Here is a 22,160-nt window from a genome sequence, read left to right on the forward strand (position 1 = left end):
AATGAATGAATTAATGAATGGAATGAAATAAATGAATGAATGGAAACCATTTCATCAGTAGATAAAACACTATACTATGGTTAGCTATTGATGTCATTTCATCTCATTTAAGCAGGTCCTCAGGTAATTCTCAAACCCATATTATAGAAAGACTTTAGTTTACACATCACATAAATGGAGGGGAGTGGGCTACATCATTTTTACTGTCCTTAGTATAAGTTTATGTCCACATTGAGACACAATAGAAGAAGGAGATTTCAGTGGTTCTCTGGGAAATGAACGTTAGAGGATTGGAGTGTTCTAGGCTTTAGGAAGCTTGCGTGTAATTCTCAGATCCCTGACTAGTCAAGGTATGACGAGGTTAGAGCAGTTTGAATTGCTATGTTTTCCTGTTATTTAGGGCTCTGTGAACTTGAACAAGCTATCTGAATCATGTGATTATCTTCATTATCTGGATGGAAATGGCTTAGTTGTTTTGAAGAGTAGATATAAAAATTACCAAATATCTTTTATGAAGCACTTGCTCACAGTAACTTTACAGTCCTTACATTATATGGGCATATTTGATCTCTGGTTGACTTAGCATAATATTATGTTAATAATTATCAAGAGAACTGGTTGCAGGGTATGGACACTCAGCACCAAGTAGCATGGAGGCCTATTTTCCTACACACATGAGTAAGCAAAAGAGATGTCATAAAATCATGTTTTTACTAATTGTCTTGGGTTATTACTGGATACAAAGCAATTACTATGAAGTTTGACTATAAAACAACCCGTGGAATTGGATATAAAGATGGTCTTGGACTTTGGCCAAAACATTATTAGAAGTTGGAAATACTGGAAACTCAGTGCTGATTCTAACAAGACTCTTGAACATGGACTCTTGTTTATCATTGAAAACTATGTACCGAATGCTGACTTTGATGACTTACATATATTATCTGATGTATTATTTTCTGAACTTCTAAAAGTTGTACAAAGAAGCTGTAATTTAACATGTCCGTCCAAGCTTCTACTATTTCTTTTTTTTGGGGGGGGTCTGGTTGTGGGGCCTGAACTCTGGGCCTGGGCGCTGTCCCTCAGCTCTTCAGCTCAAGGCTAGCGCTCTACCACTTGAGCCACAGCCCCACTTCCAGCGTTTTTTCTTTTTGCTTATGTGGTGCTGAGGAATCGAACCCAGGGCCTCGAGCATGCAAGGCAAGCGCTCTACCACTGAGCCACCTCCCAGCCCAGCATCTACTATTTCTTGATCAGAGCCACTCCTTCCATCGTTCCCCCCTGCTGCATCTGTTTCCTCTTTTCAGACCCATTTCATACCTCCCACTCCCTTTTCCACACTTATATACTGAATATTTTGGCTGTGTTTGGCCTCTGTTTTCTTCTTTCATCATATAACCTGGTCCTAATACTCTCCTTTCATCTTCATATACTATTTTTAAAGACTTTTCGGCCTAAATGAAGCTCAAGCAAGAGAAGTAATTTTCATCAGAATTTAAATGTTTGGAGCAAGAGTGTACATTTAGAAATTTTAATTTTTTTTCTCTTGGTACCAGAGATTTGACTTCCCTAAAAATTAAAACAAACAAACAAAAACAGATTGGCCTTTGGAGAGTTAGCTAATTACAAACATTGAGCCTTCCATAACTTTGTACTTGAATCTACTTTTTACTGTTTCTAGGTCAGGATCGCAGTGAAGCCACTTTGATCAAGAGATTTAAAGGTGAAGGGGTCCGGTACAAAGCTAAACTGATCGGGATTGATGAAGTTTCCGCAGCTCGGGGAGACAAGTTATGTCAAGATTCCATGATGAAACTCAAGGTACTGTGCAAGCATTTCATTGTGAGTTTTTCAGGCTTTATATGAATGAGAGAGACATGATTGCAATTATTACTACAGATAACTTTATACCACTGTTAGTTAATTGCTAGGTTCATTGATGAAACGCTGTATTTATTTATTGGGAAGAAGATGACTTAGCTGGCCTGTGTTAGTTGAATTACCTCTCTGCCATAGGCCATGTTTATCTTTCTTGTGCATTTTGTATCATATTCAATTTTATTTTCATCATAAGACTCTTAGAAAAGTAAAAGTACAAAGTTACCATTTTTTATGAATTTTACATTTTTTTCCATGCAGTAAATATTAAGGTGCAAAGTGACCTTTTCTTATAATTCCTATTATTTGACTCCAAACAGTTCATAATAAAAGAAAAATGATATCTTTAAAGTAATGAGAACTAAATAATTAGAAGTTAACAGAAAGAGATTGCTGATTTTAAAGATATTAGAGTGTTTTCATTAAGAAATCTGAGGATGAAATTAAAAATCGGATTTTTAAAATTTATTTTAGATTTGGAAAACAAGTAAATTGTTTTATTAAACATACTAAGAATTTGGTGTATATTTATATATTTCTGCTTATATTTTACATTTTCTGCATTTAAGACATACAATTTATTTTTGAGATTATAAAGTTCATATGTTAATTATAAAATATTTTGAAGATATTCAAAATGGTAAGGAAGAAAATAGAACTAATTCCAAATCCCATAAATAAATATTAACATTTTGTGTATAATTTATAGTCTTAGTATATCACATATCTTTTTCCTCCCCTAATAATATATATGAGCATTTTTACATACATTGCAGTAGTCCATGAGGATATATTTTAAGGATTAGAGCAAAAGAAGTGGCTTACACTTACAATTCTAGCTACTCAGGAGGATGAGATCTGAAGAACACAATTCAAGACCAGGTTGCTAGGAAATTTCAAGATATGTGTTTATTTCCAATTAACTACCCCAAAGTTAGAAGTGGACCTGTCATTTGAAGCTAGCCTTGAGCACAAGACTAAGGCTCAGGCCCTCTGTTCAAGCCCTAGGAACAGGTTGGAGGAATGTGGAAAAAATACAATAAATACCTAAAAATATTGGTAAAACACCCACTAAATCACCTTTTCTTCATCGTCTTCTTCTGCCTCTGCTTCTGCTTCTGCTTCTTCTTCTTTTGGGTCCGGTTGTGGGGCCTGAACTCTGGGCCTGGGCACTGTCCCTCAGCTCTTCAGCTCAAGGCTAGTGCTCTACCACTCGAGCCACAGCGCCACTTCTGGCTTTTTTCTTTTTGCTTATGTGGTGCTGAGGAATTGAACCCAGGGCCTCATGTATGCAAGGCAAGCGCTCTACCACTGAGCAACCTTCCCAGCCTCCTCCTCCTCCTCCTCCTCTTCCTTCTCCTCCTCTTCCTCCTCCTCCTCCTCTTCCTCCTCCTCCTCCTCTTCCTCCTTCTTTTCCTCTTCTTTCTTCTTCTTCTTCCTCTTCTTCTTCCTCTTCTTCTTCTTCTTCTTCTTCTTCTTCTTCTTCTTCTTCTTCTTCTTCTTCTTCTTTTCTTCTTCTTTTTGTCATTCATAGGGCCTGAACTCAGTCTGAGCACTGTCCCTCAGCTCTTCAGTTTCAGGCTAGCACTCTACCACTTAAGCCACAGTGCCACTTCTATATTTTTCTGTTTATGTGGTGCTGAAGAATCAAACCCAGGTCCTCATGCATGCAAGGCAAGCACTCTGCCACTGAACTGCCTTCCCAGCCCTACATCGCCTTTTCTTTCATAGACATTGGTGATTGATTGATTGATTGGGTTATTGGAGATTGAATTCAGAACATAGATTACTAGGCAAGAATTCTACAACTTCAACCATACCCTCTAGAGCCATGTATTCAGTCTTGGATATAGGGTCTTCTCTAACTTTTCCTAGGCTGGCCACAAATTCTCTCTTCAGTCTCTTGCTACTGCCTCCCCTATAGCCAAGACTATAGACATATGCCACCAGTCAAGAACTGCCTCTCTTTTCTTTTTTCTATTGTGAAAATACCATACAGAGCGGTTACAATTACCTGCCTCTCTTTTCTTAAGATGTTATATAACAATCTTTAATAGTTTAACTTCTAGTATAAGTATACTAAAGGTATAAAGGAATCAAAACCATAATTTCACAAAATATCATTTCAGAATTTAATGTATGTTTTTCATAATTGAGAATGATCAATAATGAAGCCCTCATTTTTTTCTAAACTAAAACATGAATGACAAACAGGAGAAAGTATTGTACAGGAAGAAATCTAAAGACTACCTTTGGACCTGGTACATGCTGACCATCACCAAGAAGGTGACCTGGATACAGTGGGAGCCTTTAAATAAGAAAGATCATTCTGCTTGGTTTATCCCAACCCCTACCCAACCTCAGAGTTGAATGTAGGACATGTGCTGAAAATCAGATTTTAGAGCTTGAGCCTCATATTCTTCAGACTTCTTCAGACTCCAAAGTCTGCTAGAGCTTTCCTTCCACTCCAACAAAATTATAGTCATAATGAGGATAAAGACCTGGGTCTTGATTATTCATGAAGCCACCTCCTTACTGAATTCAATGCCAGGCAAATAAATGGATTTAAAAGATGGCATCAAGCTGGGCGCTGGTGGCTCACGCCTATAATCCTAGCTACTCAGGAGGCTGAGATCTGAGGATCGCGGTTCAAAGCCAGCCCGGGCAGAAGAGACTGTGAGACTCCTATCTCCAATAAACCACCAGAAAACCGGAAGTGGTGCTGTAGCTCAAGTGGTAGAGCTCTCGCCTTGAGCTGAAGAGCCCAGGCCCAGAGTTCAAGTCCCACGACCGACAAAAAAAAAAAAAAAGATGGCATCAAGATGTTATTACTTAGCAGTGCTCCCCACCCCCCATATACATAGACTTAATTCTCACCAAGTACACCAGTCTTCTGAGGAGGAGAGAAGAAGTCAAGCATTTTTTTTTTTGTCTCCAGTATCCAAAAGACATCCTTTCAACAGGAACCTGTTGTAGAGCAATACTGGCCTTGTGCCTTCATGGAATCATGAAGGACATAGTGGATATGAAATAGGGATTTGCTTTACTTCTGAAAATTTCTCCCACAGGATTAACATTGGGCCACCCTAGCTGGAAAAGGTCCAACCATGATTACCAACATTCTGTGTGTGCCTCTGTGTGTGTTATTCTTGTGTGCATGCATGCATATGTGTACATGTATGTGTGTTGACTATGGTGAAATGCTCCACAACCAGGAGGTCCCTGAAACCCTAAGAGTTTGTCCTGCCGTAACACTCCTGTCAGATACAGTCAACTTGTAGAAGCATTCTTGGTTCCTTGAAAATGGTGTTTCATTATTCACAAGGTGTTGAGAAGAACGTTGACATTTTGGCTTCCAGTGGTTTTTCTTTAGGAAACACAAACACAAATGATCGATTCTCCATTTGGCCACCTGCCCAGGCAAAGAAGAGACAGAGAAGTACAAAATGCCTCTTAGTGTTCAGAAAAGACCCACTTGCTCATTGTAAGCCATATGAGAAATGAAATTTTAAAAAAATCCCTTTCTCTTTTACTAGTTTCTGAAGCTGGAGCATTTTTCATTAGAGAATTTTCTCTGGGATTACAGAGGTCTTACAGGGGATTTGTATTGTGAATATGAGTGGTCACTGGCCTGTGTGCCAGCAAAAATGTATTTTAATTTTAGTCAATGTATTTTAATTTATAAACAACAAACGCATTCACAGATACTATGTCCTTGAATCTTATGAAGCAGATATTTATCTCCTGTTTATAATTAGCATACAGAAGACACCCAAGAACATGGTTAATTTCCAGGTTTCTAACAGTGATGAATTCAGGTAGCTAAGTAGGTGCTTAGCTGGTACCAGCCCCAAGTAGCACAAGCAGGCAGATAATCAAAGGCCCTAATCACAGTTGTATTTGACGCCTTTGCTGGCTCCTTATGGTAGTGAGTAATCCCGAAGTTAAAAGATCCTGAGACATGCCACAATGGCCAGCTTGCCTGGACAGAGCATAAATTTTACAGTTTGACACACAATCCCATCTCATAAGAGAAAGATAGTTTAATAAAATTGGATTTTTTAATGTTAGGATTAAGGTTAGTTTTCTTTTAAAATTTTTTGTTATTATTGTTTTGTTGCCATTATAAAGGTGATATACAGAGTGGACATTCTATTTCTCCAAACACAGCATCTTATGCACAGTCCTTATGTCCATTTGTCATGCGAAGCCAACACCAGCACCAGCATTCTTAAGCGCAAATGCTCTAGGAACACACTTACTGGCTCTTCTCTCTTCTCTTACATATAGATATACATTTATGTGTATATGTATATATGTGTATATATATATGGATAACTATACTATATTCCACTATGGGTGTGTGTGTATATACATACATACATATATATATATATATATATATATATATATATATATATGTATATCCACCATGGTATTGTTTGAGAGTTCCTTGGAACAAAGCCTTAGAATCTAGTCAGCAGCAGTATGTCCCCAGGGTCATTGCTATTCCAGATTGTTTTTGAGCCTGGTACTTGGAAGACTTTTTGGCAATGAAGTTATTATAGCTATTTTTCCATCCAGGGTGCGTTCTTCCCTGTTCCCAGTCCTCAGAAGAACAAAGAGGGAGGGAAACCTCCCTGTCCTTTCGCTTGTCCTCCAAGTTTTTCCTATGTGAGGGGCTCTCCTGGATCATTTGTGTATTTTCTCATAGTTTTGAAGGCTGGAAAGTCTAAGACCAACATGCCACTAGGTTCATCGTCTGGAGGTGATCCAGTTTCTCTGCTCCCCCAGGCTGGACCTTGTTGCAAATTTCTGTGAAAGAGATTAACAACACTGTACTCTTGTGGCAGAATAAACAAAAGGCATGTGTCTTTTTATAAGATGTCTATGGAGGTATTGTCTTCTTTTCTCCTGCTAAAGGCTCTACCTCCAAATTCTGTCACACTGGGAATTAAGTTTAAACATTTGGCTTTGGAGGTGATACATGATTGTAGCAAGAGGTTGTCTAAACAGTCTTTTGTCTGGATACTTGAGGTTTGGAACATAGAGAAGTGGAGGCAAATGATACGTTACTCCAGTCCAGCTAGAAACACAGATTTCAAAGTCAAGTTCCCTAAGCCCAACTGACTTTGTCCTTTCAGTTTCTCCCCAAGTGAGGGAAAGTCAGGTCACTTCTCTTGGAGTACTGATTTATGGGAGCCTCCATTGGTAGCACTGAACACATAGAACTAAAACAAAATTTCAGGCATAACTGAGCTTGCAGGGCATTGTGTACAGACAGAAAATTGACAACTGATCTGTGATAGACTGACAGTAAGATTCATGAAGAAAGGTTAAGTCAGGGAAACAATACAAGATATAGTTACTCAGTAAGGGTATTGCTAAGAAAGTCAGAGTCACATTGAATGGGCTTGAACTCTGAACTCCAGGCTTGGGACCTGTCCCTGAGCTCTTCAGCTCAAGGGGAATGCTCTACAGCTAGAGCCACAGCACTACTTCTGGCTTTCTGATGGTTTATTGGAGATAAGAGTTTAATGGACTTTCCAGCCCCTGCTGGCTTTGAACAGTGATCCTCAGATCTCAGCCTCCTGAGTAGCTAGGATTACAACCTGTAATCCAGTACCCAGCTGTCTCTGCTTTTTGAGGCTTTTTTTTTCATTCTCAATTAGCAACTGAATCAATTCATTTCCAGGTTTTTTCTCTGGTTAGAACATTCTGTGTTTCTGTGAGTTAGATGCCTTGAGAAAGAGTGGGCGGCCTGGGAGGGAATGAATTTCCCACTAATAGTTATCTAAGCAGGAACTGGACCACTAACTGTAATGGGTATTCACTAATTACTATAAGTTATTATCCTCTTGTTTCTACTCTGCTATACCAGGCATTGTACTAGGTACATAATTTACCAATTTTCGTTTAATTCTTTCAACCATGCAGCAATACTGACATGTGTGAAAGTGGTACTAAGTTAAATTGTTTGTTCCAGGTAACAGTGGACCAGGAATACATCCAGATGTTGTATGTCCACAGAACATTTTCAATACCCAAACTTAGAACAATCAAATGATCTCCAAGATGGTGCCTTCCCTATCCCTCTGACTTCACTTACTGCTTTCTATACCAGTCATTCTCCCAAATCAATCCTAGGAAAATTCTGTGCTGACAGTAATGAAATCTCTTATTACCTTCTAGAAAGCTAAAGCTAATATTATCTTAGAAAATTCTTCTCCTGAAATCCCATCACAACTGCTGAGTCTGGTCTAATTTTACATATGTTTAGATGAACGGTAGTGAGAGGCTGTGAGACCCAAAGTGTCTAATGCATGAGTCAGGCCCTTGGGCAGTGATCTTGAAATGCCTTTACTTGCTGAGTGGGAAGACTGTGCTTTGTGACTGCCACCAAAGAGGCTAATTTAGGTACATCTCACTACCCTTAGCTTGAATTCTATCAGCTTTGGGACTGAAGGCTCTGGATAATAAACACTCATTTAAAAATTGTTTACTCTACTGTGACTGTCTCAAGTACCAGAGATAGAACAATAAGCAAAGTTACATCCCTGATTTTTGTGAAGCCTAAGTTATCATTTAGGCTTATGAAAAGTTTGGGAATGTGGGGAAATAGCTGTTTTAATAAATGGAATGAATTTGCCTGGTACTTTCTTTGAATGTGTAGAAAGCATTGGGAAGAAGTAGTAGAAAATGCAAACTGCCTTTGGATAAAGATTATAGTCAATAAGCATAAAACTCTGAGGACCAAAGTTTTTCTAGGCAAAATAGACACATAAAATTTAGTATCAATTCTTTTCCCTTTTATATCTGTATTTAACACAGAACCCAACAAAGGTATTACTATGAAGTCCATAATGTTTTGTATCATGAGATCCCCAACTCCTAACCAAAATTCTAGGCATCCCATAAATATTTCTTAGTCATATGAGTGAATATTTCAATATGTACTTATACAATGTTGAGCAAGCTAAGCCAAGGGTCATCCCAAAGCATCAGGTAGATATGAACCTATGATATAGAGACACATGGAAGGTCAAGAGGGAATGACTGGGCGATTGGTAGCCCTGTTACCTGATGTGCCTTTTGGGACCAGAAGGAATTTTCTAATGAAAACACTGAAATACAAACTATGTCTTTCCTTTTAACAGGGTGTTGTTGCTGGCGCTCGTTCCAAAGGAGAACACAAACAGAAAATCTTTTTAACAATCTCCTTTGGAGGAATCAAAATCTTTGATGAGAAGACAGGGGTAAGTGAAAGAATAATATGGCCCTGTGAAATTGAATCAATTGATAGATGTGCCCTCAAAAGCTGCTTCTGTCTGGGCAGGAATATCAAACAAGCATAAAAACACATAAAGCAACTGACAAACTTGATCAACTGTGATCATCCATCAAAGCCTGTCCCTCCCTTCACTGACTTGACCACAGTGTGACTTGACTGTATTGCTTGCAGTGTAATTGTGATAAAAGTGTCACAACATCCCAGTAACATAATAAGAGATTGATGAGCTTTGATGAGCAGTAGTAATGTGACAGTTTAAGTTAAATTCCTTTGTATGTTGGCAACTTTAGTGACATACGCCCTACAGGGAGACAATATAGGTCTATACACTTGGTCAAAGTATCCAGACTGTCTTGAGTTTAACCTATACACCTTGCAATTGCTATAATCAAAAAGAATAAATAGAGGCCTCAATCTTACCAAAAATGTCTATTACTTACACAAGTAGGAAATGTAAGGGCTGATATATTTGTTAAACTCACCAAAAAAGTGATTTGTGATTTTGTCAAACTTACAGCTGCAATAACTCCTCAAGCTGTTGGTCATATTCATTGGTGGTTAAAAGAGAAAGAGAAAAAAAGAGGGAGAGAGGCAGAGGGAGAAAGAATAAGTCTAAGATCCATGCTACTGAGAGAACATGACAACAACGAATGTGGTTTCCTTTTATTCATTCAGTGTTTTACAGCTTATACCACATCTCTACTTATATCATTTCCTTTGAATTTTCCAGACATAATTTATTAAACACTTTATAAACATCTTTAACCAGCCAAGTCATCTGATCACGGCAATTTTGTATTATCTTCTCATCCTTGTTTTGACCAGTAGCATAAGAGTGATAATATGATAACTTAAATGTACAAGTGTATTTTTTGAAGAAGAAAAAAGTGTGGGAAAATTACTTCTAAATGAACAAGTCATGAAACACATGTTGTCCAAAACAACATTATTCACAATAACCAGCAGATAAAAACATTCCAGTGTCCAGTGATGTATATATAACAGAACAGAAAGCCATGGAACCACGAAATGCTAGCAGGTGCTACAACCTGAATAAACCTTGAAGATACTATGCTGAGTAAGATAAGTCAGACATACAAAGACAAATGTTGTGTAATTCATCTAAATGCCATTCCCACAGTATTCAGAATCAGACTTTGTAGCCGTGGAAATGGCCTCCTGTTTTTAACAGATAGCATTGTAGATTGGGAAGGTGAAAATATTCTGGAGAAGGAATGGTAGGTATGGTTGCAAAAAATACATAAATGTAGTTAATATGCTCACCTATATTGGTTAATTTTATGTGTTATGTATAAGTATATATTCATATATATATATATCACAATAAAAATAAGTAGAGATGATAACCATTCATTAATACTTCTATTCATGTTAGTTATTTTCCATGCATTATTTGGTTCCATACTTACAATGCTCTTAAGAGATAGTCATGATAATAATAGTGGCTAGTATATTTACCCAATTTTTGTTACAGTGGTAAAATATTGGAGGCAAGCTAACTCTACAAGAGAAGAGATTTATTTAGCTCATAGCTCTAGATGTTTAAGTCATGGACCTGGCACCAGCTTGACTCGGTAGGGAACCTCATGGTAGATTGCATCTCAACAGTATGAACATATATATAGAAAGGAGATCACAGCTCAAAGCATGGAGCCAGGGGCAGAATGGGGTCACAAACCCTTCCAAGAGTATTCCCCAAGTTGACCTCAGGACTTGCCACTAGACTACATCATGACCTCTATCCTGAGGTTGCTATGCTAATCTGTCTGCCAACCTTTATTTTCTGCAAACAATACGAAGTTTTCTATCCTTTATATCTTCTACTGTAAAATAGCAAAAGATATCCACCTTCCGCCTCTCTGGTGGGAATTAAATAACCTGACACAAAGGATTTACAATAAGGTTTAGTACATTCTATATGCTTGATGAGGTATTTTCTGTATTCTGAGTGCGTCTCCCCAGAGTTTATTTGTTGGAAGAAGTCCTGGTAGTTCGATCCCTGAGTCTCTTCATCTACAATGCCTGTTTCTTTTTAGGAACAATGAATTTTCCAAGTTTGCCTGTGTTTTCTACTTTTGGTGTGAGAATGTTCCATGAGCTAGGAAACAAGGAAGGCTCAGAAAAATACTTACTACATTAACAAGACCTGGAAACAGGAAGCAGAGAATGGAGTAGTCAGGACTCAGAAGATAAGCGTGAACGGAGTTCTTAGGCCATTTCTCTATTGGAGTTTTCTACAGGAAACTCAAAACTAGACGTAGAACCAGTTTAGTATTGGCTAGGTAGCTCTAACGTAGAGGGTGGTTCCAAGTTGCCTGACAATTGGCTCTGGGATGACTTAGGCAGAGTGAGGAATACTACTTCCTGAGGGACATGGGCCACAGGGAAACCTGGCTCTGAATTGTTATGTCTAAGAATTAGTTTAAATTTAAAAAAAAGAATTAGTTACATTGAGAACAGTCCCTTCCTAGACAGAAAGGTTTTTCTTAAGATGTCAAAACATCATAATATACAGTAATTTAAAAAATATTTATAATAAATCTCTGTGTTGAGGAAAAGTCAGGATTTAACCTCACATTAGTCTGAAAAGAAAAATCAATGCATTTTACCTTCCACGAGTGCCTTTCTGAGCCTACTTTGGTAGAAGGGAATTTAGAATGATGGTTCAGGCATTGGTAGGGAATGGACCAGATTTCAGTAGGATGAAGCCACTCTTGCCTTCATGATTGCAAAATATGATTTCAAAACTTGGAAGATTTTCTGTTTCCTGGAGAGATTGTATTTGGGAGTCTTGTGCTCAGTTTTGAATCCCACTTTGAAAAATCAAAGTACATATACCCTAATCAGGAGTACCTGGATAGGTAGGGGACTAGAAGCAATGCTGGGCCAACTTTTTGACACAGATGGGGCCTCCAGGATTTTGAGGCCACAGAAGGTGGAGCACTTCAGGTGTTCTGCAAACACATAGACCACTGATGATCCTTCATCATCCTCTTTGGGAGTCCAGTAATGTGACCCTGCCTAACTGAGAGATACTTTTATAAGGATTGATCTGACCAAATATTATGCTGTCATCTCTAGTTCTCTTCCTAATCCCAGGCTTCTCTGTTACCAGGGCAACCCATATAACCTAAGATAGAGAGCAGAAGCTGGGGTACAGAGTAACTAGTATTTTATCTTTATTTAGGGCCATGTTTCAGGAATTGCTATCCTGTCATGTGTCCTGTCTTTGCACCTGCCCACCAACAAATAGGCCATGCTCAGCTAATTAAAGTCCTAATCTCCTAGATTTTAACTAATGAGGGAGGTACTTGGTGTTCTTTACATTCCTCTCCTTCCTCTTTCAAAGATAGCTAAACCAACCCCATGAAAATTGCCACCAAACTTCAAAACAGAATTTCTGATTTTTTTCTTTGTTTTGAGCTGCACAAACACATGCCCACATGCACCCCCCCTCCCAAACACAAATACTACCACCATCAACAACAACAAGAACAAGAACAAGAATGGTAAAGTCATTATTTCAGCTCAAATTCATTTGGCTTGGTGGAGAGATGTCAGATCCCTAGTGAAGAACTGGGAACGAAACAGACTTGAATGTTTTCTGTCTGGCTTAGCCCACTCTAGTTCTGTGTGATTAACATCAGGTCCCTGTAATGTGGAGCATCTGTGTGTGCTTCTCATGAACATAATTCACCACAAGTGCTGGAAAGATGGTGAGAGGGATTAGATTTTTTAAAATCTGAAGTAGAGAAGATGAAAGTTCCAAAAGTTGCCTAGTAGAAGGAGCCTCTTCGATCTCAGCTGCGTGACTCTAAGGAGTGGAACCACAACTCCTTGAGAGAAGTTACTAGAAAGCAGCCTCTGTTTTTTCAGCAAGAAGCCTTTCTGTCAGACAGAGCTGCTCAGTGAGAATGTAGAGAGGGACTGCATCTATGGGAATGAGCTTACCATGGCTGGGGAGCAATCAGGCCAGGGCCTTGGGATAGGAAATTGCTGAAGAACACAGACAGGTAGGAAGGAGGAGTTGGACACAGTCAAATAGATATCTTTTTCTTTCTTTCTTTCCTTCCTCCCTTCCTGCATCCCTCCCTCCCCTCCTCCCTCCCCTCCTCTCTCTTTCTTTTTCTTTCTTTTTGTCTGTCTTTCTCTCTTTCTTTCTTTCTCCTTTATTCCATCCCTCCCTGTTTCTTTCTTTTCTTTCTCTTTTCTTTCTTTCCTTCTTTCCTTCCTTCTGTCTTTTTCTTTCTTTCTTCCTTCCTTCCTTCCTTTCCTTTCTTCCTTCTTTTATTCCTTTTCCTTCTTCCTTTTTCTGTCTTACTTGCATCTATCTTTTTTATACCAGTACTGACACTTGAACACAAGACCTACGCAATGCCCTTTAGTTTTTTCTTCTCAAGACTGACCCTCTACCATGTAGCCCACATCTCCATTTGTGGGTTTGGGGTGGTTAATTGGAGACAAGAGTATCACAGATTTTTTTACCCAGGCTGACTTCAAACTGAGCTCTAATTAGATTTTACCCTCCTACGTAGCTCGGATGACAAGTATGAGCCACTGGCACTGGGCTATAAGTGATTTCTGGGCCCAATTCAAAGGTTATGTTTTTCCTTTAAAGCAGTGCCTATTGATGTTCTTTGTTTGAAATACCTCCTTGGTGGATTAAGGGCAGAAACAGTTCCTTAACCTTTGTCCTTTGCCCAGCAGGGACAGACTAGACTGTACCTTGCAAAGCAGGAATCTAAGTGGAACTAGTTTTTTCTCCATATCAAAGAAATTGAAAACTGGGTCTTTGTCATGTGGAATGATAAATCTTAGTTGTTTGTCTTGTCTAAAGTATTTTTTGCTCAAGCTTGACTGCAGTTTTTCCCCAAAAAAGCTGAGAAAAGAAACATTTGCAGAACGTGACAATAGCTGGAATTTGAAAATCCAAAACCTGTCAAAAATGTTTTGATCCCAATTAAAGAGACCCTTTGTAGCAATTTACACCCTGTCTTGAATTTCAAAGAACTCCTGATTCAGATCCTTATATCAGTAAATTTTTTTTTACTATTAGCATGTTGCAGGGCATAAATCAAAATTGCAAGCTGTTCTTATATTCAGATACCTAAATGTTGCTAATCTATTGAAGATGTAACATATAACTTATCTGTTATTTGTAATAGAGGGACAGGTACTAAATCTGCAATAGAAAAGGTTTTAACTTTAATGTGTACTTAGGTCTTCAGACCATACCAGTGGATACTTTCAAGAGAAGAGGGACGTTATGTTTGTTTTCTAGATGAGGAAACTGAGGTTCTGGGGGTATACCTGACCAGTGTGTAATCTCAGAATAGACATTTCAAACAATGACCTGCAACTTGGAGGCAATTGTCATTGACCTGTTTCTCTCTCAACTTAGAATTTTAATCCATAGGATCATCACAACTTTATATGACATGAAAAGCATAAAAAATAATTTAGTATAAAGGGCCATAGTGATCTACATCAGCTTTTCAAGATGTTGAACCATCCTTGTCATATTAACATGTGAATTTTACTTGGTCATTTGAAGGAGCCATACTTACTGAGTTCTTCCGTGTACAGATATAAGTCTGTAAAATAGATGGTGTGATCATCATTGTACAGGTGAGAAAATGGAGACCCAATAATTTGACCCACACAGCTAATACACAGCAGACCAGGATTCTATTCCAGGTAACCAGGTCCAGAAGACTTGACACTAGTGGGAAGAAATGAATAATAACATACACTTTTATAAATGTATGAGAACAAACTCACCATTATCTCTCTCAGATTGTCAGTTGCTCCCTTTTATTCATTTCCTTTCCTCTCTGATGAGCTGTTCTGTGTAGAAGGAATGCTGAGAATCTAACTCACAAATGATTAGTTGATGACACATTGGAAGCTAGATGGCCTTGATCCTGTGGAGATAAAGGTGAATAAATAAGACATGGTCCTGATCCTTGAGGCATCCATTGTCTGCTGGAGAAACCACACTCCCAAAGTGAATTGGCAGCTGCTAGGGTACAATTTTGATCCAAGTTGCTGGTGATTAGCAATTGAGGCTTAGTTTGCCTAGAATAGTCCTGAAAATCTTCACAGGAAAAGCTACCCTGCCTTAGTAGTAAAGGAGTAAATTGGAAAAGATCAGGTAAATAAATCAAGGTAGAGAAAACAGTATTTCTAAATGCACAGAAGTCTAAAGGAGAAAGGTGTTTGCTCATTCCTTCTTCCTCCAGGATGTATTTATTGAGTGCCTCTGTAGACACTGAGATAAATAAGGCTGTATCTTTCTGTTCATCACAGCTGTCTATCTAGTTAGCACAATGACTCATACATAGCAGGTTCCCAAGAATATTTATTGCAGCAGAAAATGAATTAGTGATTAAGAACCAACAACCATACAAAGAGATGTAAGGGCATACAGGTGAGAAGTGGGAAATGGCTGAGGATTCAGAATTGTCCCCCATCATAGATGGTAATTATGTCTAAAATCCAGAGGGATGCATTTAAATTTCAAGGCTGATTTAATCATTTATTCCTCACTGAAAATCAGGTGCTGCCTTAGTTGGGTCTGTCCTTCCTTGGCATAAACAAGTATGCTTAGGGATAATAGCTGAGGTAAAAAAGGAGTCTGGTCTCAGGGAGGTAAGAAAGAATAAAAAGAGGCAATGGGGCAGGACACAAAGACCTTGTGTACTCTGGGACATTTGCTGTCATCCTGGCCAAGAAGATTCTCCTAAGATTGGCATGAATGATTAACCTGTAAGCATGATCATGTGGTTATGGCTAGTGGCTTTGTTGGTCAGGTCTCATTTGACAAGTAATAATTCTTGGAAGTTTCATTATCCTCTTCTTACTGTTGAGTCACCTAGAACAGATAGGTTAAATGATTAGCCTAAGGTTTCTGTTTGTGGTAGAAATGAAATTCAAATTCAAATGCAATAATACCTGGGCTCATTTTCTTTCTTTTACTCCAGAGATTTTACTACTCTACTCATTCTACTTTCTTTTTTCTTCTTTTTTTGTTGGTCATGGGGTTTAAACTCTGGGCCTGGGTGCTGTCCCTCAGTTCTTCAGCTCAAGATGAGTGCTGTACAGCCACAGCGCCACTTCTGGTTTTCTAGTGCTTTATTGAGATAAGAGTCTCATGGGCTTTCCTGCCCGGGGTTGGCTTTGAACCTTGATCCTCAGATCTCAGCCTCCCGAGTAACTAAGATTACAGGTGTGAGCCACCTGCAGCTGGCTTCATTTTACTTTCATGACTTGCATTTAAGGAATTTATGTAAGCATTTTTGGTAACCACAAGCTTTAGAGGAAGAGATCATAGGGCAGGAAGTTAATTAAAGACCAAGGCTGTTAAACATTTTACAAAGCTCAGACAGACAGACGCAATAGACAGTAAGTATTTTCTCATAAATTAGGAATTGCAAGTGTCATGTCCAACACTCATGGGGACTTAAAACCTTCTTATAAGTACTGGATTCTAAAACCTAATTCTACTTTACATGCAGACTAAGTATTTTTGCATAATATTTGTAATACTGAATTTTTAATGCAACTAAAGGAGGATATGTTTTGTTTTATTGGATGAAATTTCATCAAGACAGTTCATCATTTTGAAAAACTACAGCATTGTGATACTCAACATCACTGAATCACTAACTCTGTCCTCTATTATAATTTCCTGCATAACTGTTGTTTTCACTGTGATTTTATTTGGTCTTTCTTTAATAATGTAAAATATAAATAAATACATTTCAACTATATTGAGTTAAAATCTAGGTTTATTTATTACAAGAGAGTGTAAAAATATGATGATACCATTATATCCTTCTACTCCAATTGTAACTAAACATATATGCATAGAAATTCACATGACGGGGCTGGGAAGGTGACTCAGTGGTAGAGCGCTTGCTTTGCATGCCTGAGGCCCTGGGTTCGATTCCTCAGTACCACATAAGCAAAAAGAAAAAAAAAACACCGGAAGTGGCACTGTGGCTCAAGTGGTAGACGCTAGCCTTGAGCTGAAGAGCTGAGGGACAGCGCCCAGGCCCAGAGTTCAGGCCCCACGACCCGACCCAAAGAAAAAAAAAAAAGAAATTCACATGACTTTTAAATCAGAAGCCATCTTTTCTTTTTCCTTTAAGATATAATTAGGATATTTTGGTTTATATGTAGGTAGATGAAACTGTATGTGTGTGGGTGGATTATATTATTATTTCTAGACAATGAATGAAGCATTAAGAAATATTTACTGTAAAAAAGGGACTTGGAGGTCAGATAAAGATGGCTGAGATCCATCGAGACCATTTTAATTGGCTTGTTCATTTGTCCCTTCATTCCACAAGTGCTCATTAAGCCAAGACGTTGACTTATAAGCCATCAAAGTCACTAAGAGGCATCCAGGGATAAACAGCAAGCAGACTTCCCTTTTAGAAATAATATAGTCTAGGCAATCATACATCTCAATATCTAAAAACTTATAGAATCATGAATATATTGAGATAAAAATACAAAATGAACATCAGAGTTCATAGAAAGAACTGATTGCTTCCATCTATTAAAATATGGACTAGGGAGACAGGGCTGAACCTAGAAGAATACACAGAGTTTGGAGTTAGAGAAATGGGAGGATAGACAAAGGCATTATAAAGAGCCTTCACAAGGTAGGAAGAGAAAGACAGGGTAAAATCCAGAAGAGCAGGATGTCTGATGGTTCTGGATGGGAGAATACAGGATTACTGTCCGTGAAGACTGAACCTGAGAAGCAAGTCAGGGGACAAACTGAAGTGTCATGTCCTTTGCAGCCTCCATTCTTATTCAGTCTAATCTCCCTTGGTCAATGAAGAGCTAGGAATGAAAAAGAAGGCGAGTGTGGTTCTCTTTAGGAGGATCCAGTCTGAGAGTAGATAAAGGAAATTGAAAGACAAGACTCTCCAGAATCTTCAGGTTCTTCAGCCCCTTCAGTTTGATCCAGTGAGCATGCCAGTGCAGCAGGATCCACACTGATCTCCCCTGGACTCCTTCACCACTGTTACCATGCTCTTTGGCTTATCTCTAAAGTGTCTCCAATTTAGCTGGTAACCTTGGTTGAACATCTCTCCAGTTTCTCTTACCTTGGTAACCACCTTTCTGTTCTCTGCTTCTATGAATTTAATATTTCTAGCTAGATTCCATATATAATCCAGGTCATGTGGCATGACCTGTCTTTTCTGTCTGGCTATTTCACATATCATTGTATCCCCCAGGTTTGTCTTGATTGTTTCAAATGGCAGGCTTTCCTTTGTAAAGGCTGAATAGTTTACTAACTTTTCTTTTTCCATTTATCCATTAATGAGCACTTAGGTTGACTCCACATCTTAGCTACTGTGAATAGTGCTGCAGTGAACATAAAGTGCAGACATCTCTTTCACATACTGATTTCATTCCCCTTGGATGTAGTAGCTAACTATCCCTTTGGGGCCTCGATATATGGTTGTTTAAAGAAAGCTTCTTAATGTTGCTATGCTTTTGTTTACTCATCTATAAGATGAGAATAATAAAATATGTTTTAGGGTTTGTATAAGATTTGGTTAATCTTCTAAGACTTGGAATAGAGCCTAGCATAAGAAAAGTTTGTAAGCCTAGCTCCTGTGGCTTATGCCTGTAATCCTAGCTACTTGTAAGGCTAATAAAGGGAAAATCATGATTCGAGGCCAGTCGGGGCGGGGGGGCTAAAAGTGTGCAAGATCCCATCTGTTTTATGCAGTGGTGCATGTCTGGTATTCCTAACTTATCTAAGCTGAGATTGCAAGGACCATGGTGCCAGGCTAGCCCAAACTGAAAGGTCTATGAGTCTCCATCTCTGTAGAAGGAAGCTAGATATGGTGGTACATGTTTATGATTCCAGCAATCATGGGAGGCCTATAGTAGGCAGGTTGCAGCTTTACCATGTATCCAGATAGGAAGCAAAATCCTATAATAAAGATAACCAGTGAAAATAAAATGGAGCTGGAGGAATGGTTCAGTAGTATCAGTATAGCTCCAGCCTAGAAAATGCAAAGCTGAGTTCAAACCCTGAGTAAATACTCTAGAGAATGAATAATAATAATGATAATCATATATTATACTATATTATCCTAGTTTCTATTCAGTCTTTCTTTATACTCTAAGCAGAATTAGGAAATCTTTGACAGCATCTTCTGCTCATGTTGTCCTGGCATATCTGTATCAAAATGAGCTGACTTACTTCCCATCAAACTGCAACCTCCGTGAGGAAGTTCATCTCACCCATTGCTGTATATTTGAGAATTGACACAGGAGACCCTGGAATGTAATGATGATGCTAGTTTGTCACTAAAAGAAGAAAAGACTTTCAGATAGGGATAAGATCAAAGGGAAGAATGGAGGGAATAAGGAAATAATATGGTGAGATATATTATCTGGACCAGGTATTAGATTCCAAAACGCTGGCTCTGTCATGCAATGAATGAAGAAAGATGCAGATGCATGAAGTATCCAGTTGTAGGAGTTCAGGGATTGAAGGTCCCTTAGTTATAAAACCTACTCATTTACAAATAAAGAAACCTAGAACCCAAAGAGAACTGAACCCTGAGACCTCCTAGCAAATTATGTGCAAAGCTGATACCACGATGAACATGTCTGAGTTATCTGCCCACAAAGTGGGAAATAAAATCTTATCTTCTCATTCACTTCATTTTGTCTTCCTTTTCCCTTATAGTCTTTCCTTTCAAATCCATCCCCAGCCCTACTAAATATCAGAGAAATCAAAATCTTAAAGAGTGGGAAATGTCTTGTTGATGCTATTAGATTTTAATGGATCATAACAGAAGACGAATTTATAGCAGAAAACCAATAATACTTTTAACAAATTGGCACTGCAAGGAAGATGACTTCTGTGAGATAATGCAGAGAACAAATTCTGTAATTCATGGACCAAAGAGAAAGGATGGTCCTATTTAGTAAAAAGAAAACATGAAGCTATCAAGCATATCTGGAAAAATCAGGAATGGGCATTCCCTTAATGGATCCCCTTTTTTAAATAAGTTTTTTATTGTGAAAATACTGTATAGAGGGGTTACAGTTACATGAGCAAGGTAATGAGTACATTTCTTTCAAGCATTTGTTGCCTCCTCCTTTGTTTTTCCCCTACCATCCCTCCCCTCCCACCTTTGGTCCTTTTTATTTCATAAAATTATGCGACATGGATTTTTAAAACTACATTACGCAACTCCAAATTTGAACTACTAGGTTGTAGAATTTTGGTAACAAATTTTGAGTGTTGATTTTAAATCGGTATTGATATATTCCTCAGTACCACACAAGAAGAGAATTGAAATTTTTCTTTGCTAAGGTATGGGTAGACAAAGAGGATCCTAAGAAGGCCACATTGAGAGAATATCCAGGAAGTGTAGGATAGACCAAGACATCAATTTCATATGTCAAGAGTGCGGAGTTTTAAGAAAAATTCACCATCTTGTCCAGTTCTCCAGACTATCAAATAAAATGCCTGAAGTACAATATTGCTGATTAAAGGAAATATTACATATAGCTTATTCTTTTGGTATCTTACTTCTTTTTTATTTTTTCTTTATATATTTTATATTTATAATTGCATTTTTATTATCTTTATATAGTTGTGCAAAGTAGCAGCCATTCAACACTTTTTGGGGCTTTTTTTGGCGGTTGTGAGGCTTGAACTCTGGGTCTGGGCACTGTCCCTCAGCTCTTCAGCTCAAGGCTAGCACTCTACCATTTGAACCACAGCGCCACTTCCAGTTTTCTGGTGCTTTATTGGAGATAAGAATCTCAGACTTTCCTGCCCAGGCTGGCTTTGAACCACGATCCTTAGATCTCTGTCTCCTGAGTAGCTAGGATTACAGGCATGAGTCATAGGCGCCCAACAACACATTTGTTTTGAATACAGTGCACCTTCACCAACATCACCTTTTTCCATGAAGAAGTTATATTGTTGTGTGCTTGCTGCTTTTGTTTGCTTGTGTTATTTAATTCACTCATCTAAGGAGTCAGTAAAAAAAGAAACTGTTATCATTGGACAGATGAGGAAACTTGAGACCAGACAAGTTCAGCTGTCTGGTCCAAAAGTTACATGGGTGAAGAATGATTCCAGCATGCTGTGGTGCTAAGGCCCCCATTCTTTGCAGCTCCAGAGGGATTGTCTTTCAAGGGCATGCTTAGAACCTACTGCAATCAGGAGCCCATTCATCTACTCCCCAGGGGCAAAGTCACATGGGTCATGCCATTGTCATCACATACACAGGCCCTGCGATTGGCTTCTGTAGGGCTTGTTAGCCATGGACTCAACGATTCCTAGCTTAAAATTATTGTGTGTTTAGAATCAGTCCTTGGCATGTCACCGGGCTTTTGTTACCTCCTCAGAGGAGCAAGGATCACAGGAAGCACTCTTAAATGAATGAGAGTAAGTAATTGAAGTTTTTGGAGTTCTGCAGCCTTGTCATCCTTATTTAATTTTGCTCTTACAGAGCTGCCACACCTTGTATAGAAACAAATAAATATGGGGACATTCCAGTACCACCTTATTTGTGAAGGGAAGTAGGTCACCCATGGGTGGAGACATGTCCACTCTGTACTGGCTGATGGTTCTCTCCCCATCCTAGGGTAAGCCAGAAAGTTCTTAAGGAAAGCAGCATAAGAGCCAGGTAGAAGATCTCTAGTTCAGCATCTCTGGGTCCTGTGATCACTGCTCTACTTGCTGACTTGTGATGCTTTGCAAGAGCTATTCTTTTAAATACTTCAAAAATAAGAATTGTATGAGGAATTGTGTTATTTGTAACTACCATTCTGCTGCTAATTGCTAATTACTAATTGCCATAGTATTAATGGCTGGTGCTTAGTAGTTCACTAAGTCTGTTTTTGTGAATTCCTCTTTATGTCTTGATTATGATTTTGTAGCCTTGTTTTATTTGGGGATGTGACTGAGACT

At 38.5% G+C, this 22,160-nt stretch overlaps 1 protein-coding gene across 3 annotated transcripts in view; it reads left to right on the forward strand.

The window, feature by feature from the left end:
* Positions 1–22,160, forward strand: part of Dab1 (Dab, reelin signal transducer, homolog 1 (Drosophila)) — a 272,348-nt gene that overhangs the window by 123,930 nt on the left and 126,258 nt on the right. For all 3 annotated transcript variants that reach the window (XM_013022255.1, XM_013022256.1, XM_013022257.1), the window contains exons 2-3: positions 1,682–1,821; positions 9,036–9,134. In XM_013022255.1, coding sequence (XP_012877709.1) covers positions 1,682–1,821; positions 9,036–9,134 — 239 coding nt within the window. The remainder of the gene's footprint in view (positions 1–1,681; positions 1,822–9,035; positions 9,135–22,160) is intronic.

This window comes from Dipodomys ordii, unplaced genomic scaffold (assembly GCF_000151885.1).
Source record: "Dipodomys ordii isolate 6190 unplaced genomic scaffold, Dord_2.0 Scaffold61, whole genome shotgun sequence".
Lineage (NCBI taxonomy): Eukaryota > Metazoa > Chordata > Mammalia > Rodentia > Heteromyidae > Dipodomys > Dipodomys ordii.